This window comes from Capsella rubella, unplaced genomic scaffold (assembly GCF_000375325.1).
Source record: "Capsella rubella cultivar Monte Gargano unplaced genomic scaffold, Caprub1_0 scaffold_4, whole genome shotgun sequence".
Lineage (NCBI taxonomy): Eukaryota > Viridiplantae > Streptophyta > Magnoliopsida > Brassicales > Brassicaceae > Capsella > Capsella rubella.
Window position 1 is genome coordinate 4,985,473 of NW_006238920.1, and position 5,619 is coordinate 4,991,091.

General features: G+C 33.2%; 2 protein-coding genes across 2 annotated transcripts in view; both read right to left on the minus strand.

The window, feature by feature from the left end:
- Window positions 1–353: 353 nt before the first annotated feature.
- Window positions 354–1,531, minus strand: LOC111831058. Its single transcript, XM_023784570.1, has 4 exons — window positions 1,480–1,531; window positions 1,209–1,394; window positions 646–823; window positions 354–558 (listed from the first exon to the last, which is right to left on the minus strand). The coding sequence occupies exons 1-4, from the start codon at window positions 1,529–1,531 to the stop codon at window positions 354–356; spliced, it is 621 nt and encodes a 206-aa protein (XP_023640338.1).
- Window positions 1,532–2,758: 1,227 nt separating this feature from the next.
- Window positions 2,759–5,619, minus strand: part of LOC111831059 (replication protein A 70 kDa DNA-binding subunit D-like) — an 11,025-nt gene continuing 8,164 nt past the window's right edge. Inside the window, exons 4-10 of the mRNA XM_023784571.1 lie at window positions 4,138–4,262; window positions 3,977–4,061; window positions 3,766–3,901; window positions 3,488–3,669; window positions 3,264–3,387; window positions 3,031–3,189; window positions 2,759–2,944 (exon numbers count right to left, since the gene is read on the minus strand). Of these exons, the coding sequence (XP_023640339.1) occupies window positions 2,759–2,944; window positions 3,031–3,189; window positions 3,264–3,387; window positions 3,488–3,669; window positions 3,766–3,901; window positions 3,977–4,061; window positions 4,138–4,262 (997 nt within the window). The remainder of the gene's footprint in view (window positions 2,945–3,030; window positions 3,190–3,263; window positions 3,388–3,487; window positions 3,670–3,765; window positions 3,902–3,976; window positions 4,062–4,137; window positions 4,263–5,619) is intronic.

The following is a 5,619-nucleotide window of genomic DNA, read 5'->3' on the forward strand; positions in this document are numbered from 1 at the left end:
ATATAATTCAATCTGTTCGATTCTATAGTCGTGAAGGCATCGACTAAGAACTACTGGAATAATTTTCCGGACATAACAACCGTAGACACTTCTCCATATCTCTCCAAAATTCGATAAGCATAAAATTCCCTCATGCTCACGGTTTTCTTTTTCCGTCCAGCAGTATCTACAAAACCTATGTCAATCCCTAACCGGTAGCCGTCCTCTCCATATGGAAACAACAAAGGATATTGTAAAGGTAAATATGTCGGATGCAGCTCGCTTATTCTTTGTAAATTGCCTGAACGACCTTCTATAATAATGTCACGCTTATTCTCACCGCAGTTAAAATCACCAGGAATCAAAGCAGCAACCTAATTGCAAGTAGGTAGATTATGAGTCCTCGCATCAGAAGCTCTATCCGAAGGCAAACGTAATTTTAAATCTTCCACACCGTAATCCATATTGAACCTCTCTCTTGCCGACCTAAAAGCCCGGACGTGCGGATTATGATTATCAAGCATCTTCTTGATTAGCTCTACAGTCGAGGGCCTCAAATTTTCTATCGATGCAGATCTCCTATAAAAACACCAAAAATGTGAATTATTTATTTTGGAAAATAAAATTAAAACATTACATAAGAGAAAACAAAAATGTAATTATTACCCGTATGCATTTATTCTATTAGAAACCTCATTTTGTATATCATGAATATATAGCTGTAAGAACATAGGTGTTTTTCCCGGTTCTGGCAAAATATCACCAATACGGTGATAATTTTCTCCACACATTTGAAACAGATAGGGTCCAGCACCATCATTAACAGAATGGTTAGCCTTGCCTCCTAAAGATGTGAACAAAAAATCATATTGTATGCTCTTATATTATCACGGAAATTGATGCTACTATCATCGTGATTATAGAACAACGATGACAACGTATTCGGTGGAGGTTTGAGAAGAGGGAGTTTAACTTTTCCATGATGACAACACATTGAAAAAACAGGCTTTCCTTTTTTTATTTTTTTATTCACACGTTCTCCAAACCACATATAGGCTCCACAATTCTCACATGTATAAAAAGGATCGCCATCATCGTAATATCCTGCGCAAAATTTAATACGTAAGAGCTGCTAAATTTCCTTTATTTTAATATATGATATACATACTACCATTATTAGTATTAGTGATAGTAATCGAATAAAAAACTAAAGTGGAAACTAAACAAACCGTTCTCTTGTAACCCAGCTCTAACAGCCGTAAATCCGCCGATTACATTAGACGTTGTACTATCATCACCATGTTCGGTATCAGACTCGTCAGTAGACATATCATTTTCGCTTCCTCTATTTGACTCTGAATCAGCAGCAATAAAACATACAAAATCTTCTTGTAACCCAGGTAGTAGCAAAGTTTCTACACAATGAATAATAATTGGTTAGCATGTTGATGAGAAGCTGTTTTACTCATTAAGAGTTTAATTAATAAAAGTTAATGTTACCTTGGTTACCCTTTTCCGTTCTTCTTGATTTCAAAACATGCATTCTATTCATCCTGTCGATTTGACATACGTTTTTGTGTGTCATGTCTTTGAATTGGTGATGTATAGATGTAGGTATAGAGACATCTGCTATAGATTTAAATTAAAAACTTCGTAATTATGTCTAGAATCAAGACCTGAATCATAAAGATTAGAAATTTGGAATTAATCGTTCTAGAATATTAATTTTTTAAAAGATTTAAGAGATTTAGTTACTCTCTCTAGTCGAACCATGAGATGCATCTTTCTTTCATTATAGAGACATCTTCTATAGATTTAAAAACTGGGTAACTATTTCTAGAATTAAGACCTGATTTGTAAATATTAGAAATTTAAAAGTCAGCGTGGTTTAATTTTAATTTTTGTATAGGTTTCAAAGATTGATTAACTATTTTTAAACATACCATGAGCTGCATCTTTCTTTCTCCGATATGGAAGCTTGGAAGGTTTCATTGTGTTTCTCTAAACGTAACGACCTACAAAAAAATCAAAAAATACAGTTAATCATTGTCCTAACATGAAATTACGTCTATAATATCATCTTTACTTGATGTTCAACTCAAAGAACTGAACGATAGGTTTAAGTAAATTTTGTATCTAATATATAAACTCATGGTGAAGAGATTTCGTGATTATCAAATTAAGAATCATATTAATCTTATAATTAATTCAATTATATTTATTAGCGAATTTGTATATTTCCATTTAGTTTAATATATATTATTGTTGACATTTTCAATATCCTTTAAATTAGAAATTTGCTTATCTATAGTTTTGCATATATTTTTGTATTAGGGATACATCTTACTTGTATTGTCACACCAAACAGTTTCCTATAACTTTTGAAATTTTAGACATAATATTCATTATTGGGATATTTCCAATATCTCACTTTTATTGTCACACCAAACAGTTTCCTATATTTTACTTGTATTGTCACACGAAACAGTTTCAAATAATCAAATATTTAAATATACTTGGATAATTTTTAATTAATTTCATTATTGAATAATAATTTCTTTATAATACTATTATAATATTTCAATATAACTTATAATATAGAACATAGTATTTCAAATTACCACTTATTATGATATAGTTTGAGCAAAAAATTAAAAATAATTAAATCAACATTAAAGATTAGCATGTTTTTGATAATCCAAAATAACAATCCAAAACAATAAACCACAATATTAGACCATCGCATCTTTGAAGATAATCCAAAATAATAAAACCAATCTTAAGCTAGTTTCTCAGTTTTGATTTTTTTCCTTGTAATCATATTATGACTTTTCGCAGAGTCGCCACTCTTTCGGGAAGTTGTCTTCTTCGACGGTGATGAAGCCGATTCAACTGAAGAACTCTCATCATTTCCATCTGTTATTTCTAGAACTTGAGGGTTGACATCGGCATTTGCATAACACTCCTAAAAATGTAAGAATCATGAATATATTTCAGAATAAATTTCCCGTTATCACAGAATAGCTAATATTAATATTCGTAACATTGTACCTTTACAAATTGTACGACCATATCTTCTTTTTCCCAAAACTTTTCAACAACATATGCCGCTTTTGAACTCTTCAAATTGTCATTTGTGATCGAAACCTTAAACAACATAGTTTTTCCAATAAACGAAGAAATAGCGTTTGGAATAATTGAAGGATCATCCTGAAGCATATGAATTTATTGGTTAAATACCGTTTATTAAATTTATCAAGAATATGAATGTTAAAAATTTTTACCTCAGCTATCTTTGCAACCAATTCATCAGCCTTCTTTCCAATGAGAAGTTGAGCCAAACCGTCAAAGAAAAGTAGCCTAATATGTGGCGAACTTCCATATGAGACATGTAAGACCAATTTAAACCTAATGTTATAAAAAAACAAAAAAATCAGAACTCAATGGTCTTCGCCACATTTTCATAGGTGTATCAATTTTAAAGAACAAACTAATGAGTGACTCGTACTTGCAATCCGCATCTGTAACGTCTTTGTCGCAAACACCACAACTGTATAATCGTTCTTTTCCGACTTGAGAATCTAGTGGGTATGGTTGAACTTTTTTATTACAAACTTTGCAAGCAAGGTAGTAACATTTAGGCAATGTCTCTACGGAGATAATTTTTGCGATTGTAACACATGTACGCACCTGAATATAAGCAAACGTATAATTTTTTTTTGGTAAATAGCAAACGTATAATCATTAAATACATCATTTTTTCTATAGCATGTAATTTAAAAATACCTCTAGTGCATAAAGAATGTCGTCTATTGTCATCTTTTCATTGAGTACGAAGAACTCTTCATATAGTGTAACTTTCGGTTGTTCATTTTTGGGTTCAGAATTAATCTTGACAAAATCGACGACGTCTGATGGCAACCTTTGAAAAATCAAAACGCACTAATACGGACATGTTTAACCATCATACGTAATTAATTTATACGAAAGTACTTACATTTTAGTAAACTTCTCCACTTCTAGAATATTTGGATTGAACAAAACATCTGTTGAACCGAAAGAGTTGGATATGCTATAAACCCCTGAAATTTGAAAATCATATAATACATAACCGTAATAAAACCTGAAAGCAATATCTTATATTCAATGAACAGTTACCTCTCCACTCCTTAATGCATGCAAATCTAATAACGCATACGACGACAGATTCATCGTGTTCTTTTATTGAACCTTCAAAATTCCTAGCAACATCACCCCAAAGCGTGCAATTTAACTTTGTACCCCTATTTATTAAAGGGAGAATTACTTAGATAGACCATAAAAGTAGGTTTATTCCTTAAACATCCACATTTTTTTTTATTCGTTATATGTTTAGTAAAATGGGTGTAATTACAATAAACACCCTTGGTCTGTTTTCACTTAAAAATTGCCACGTCAGATTCGACATGCCATGTCATACCTGAAATTGCCACATCATTATTCTGTCTTTCATGATAAAAGAGGAAGAAACTGAACATTTTCGTCACTATTCACAAACAAAAAAAACTGTTTTTTCTCTCTCGAAGCCAACGAAGAACCCTAACTCTCGCCGCTTTTATTTTTCGTTTCTTCCGGCCGCTTATCCTATTATCAGTGTGTCTCTCTCTTTCTCGTCGTTATTGTTGTCGCATTTCTTCTCAACTTGTATGGAGACTTTTCGTTTTCTGACAAAAATAACAAGGAAATACGAAACGTCGTTTACGGCTGAGTTATGGTACATTACGGCTGAGTTATGACACATTGCGGCTGAGTTATGGTACATTACGGCTGAGTTATATTATGACTTATTGTAAGTTACGGCTGAGTTGTGGTTTTTTTTGTAATTTTTCACACACATGAAAAAATATTTCTACCTCGGCGATTCCGGCGAAGAACCCTAATTCTCGCCGCTTTTCTCTCTCTCATCTCTTTTGGCCGCTTCGATTCTCAACGAGTCTCTCTCTTCCGGCATTCGTATCACATTTCTTCTCAAATTGCGTACATCCAATGTTCTAAGAAAAGAAAAGAGTTTTTGGTCCTCACATGTGGTTTTGTTCATGGTGAGAGTTCTTTGAAGATGACAATAATGAAGACGAAGAGAGTGAACGGTAAACCTATGGCACTAACTCGTAATCTCATTACTGTCTTGTTATTTTGCCACGATATCGAAATCTCATATCCCATTCTTGGGTTTTGTTTCATTTGTTGCAAAAAAAGTGTATGTCAGATCGAAATAGGCCAAGGAAAAGGCAGAAGACTAAAAAGAATAAGAAAAAAAACTGTTCTTTCTCTCTCGAAGCCGACGAAGAACCCTAACTCTCGCCGCTTATCTTTCTCGTCTCTTCTGGTCGCTTATCCTATAATCGGTGTGTCTCTCTCTTTCTTGTCCTCATTGCTGTCGCATTTCTTCTCAACTTGGGTGGAGACTTTTCGTTTTCCGACAAAAAAACAGGGAAATACGAAACGTCGTTTACGGTTGAGTTATGACACATTGCGGCAGAGTTATGGTACATTACGGCTGAGTTATATTATGACTTATTGTAAGTTACGGCTGAGTTGTGGTTTTTTTTGTAATTGTTCACGTACAGGAAAAAATATCTCTACCTCGGCGATTCCGGCGAA

Bases quoted from the DNA above. Each gene is read 5' to 3' on its own strand.
- LOC111831058 (XM_023784570.1), bottom strand. From the start codon at position 1,531: ATGAATAGAATGCATGTTTTGAAATCAAGAAGAACGGAAAAGGGTAAC. The intron at 824-1,208 runs GTTTGTTTAGTT...TCACATCTTTAG, and splicing joins AGCTGGGTTACAAGAGAACG to GAGGCAAGGCTAACCATTCT. The intron at 559-645 runs GTAATAATTACA...GTGTTTTTATAG, and splicing joins AATAGAATAAATGCATACGG to GAGATCTGCATCGATAGAAA.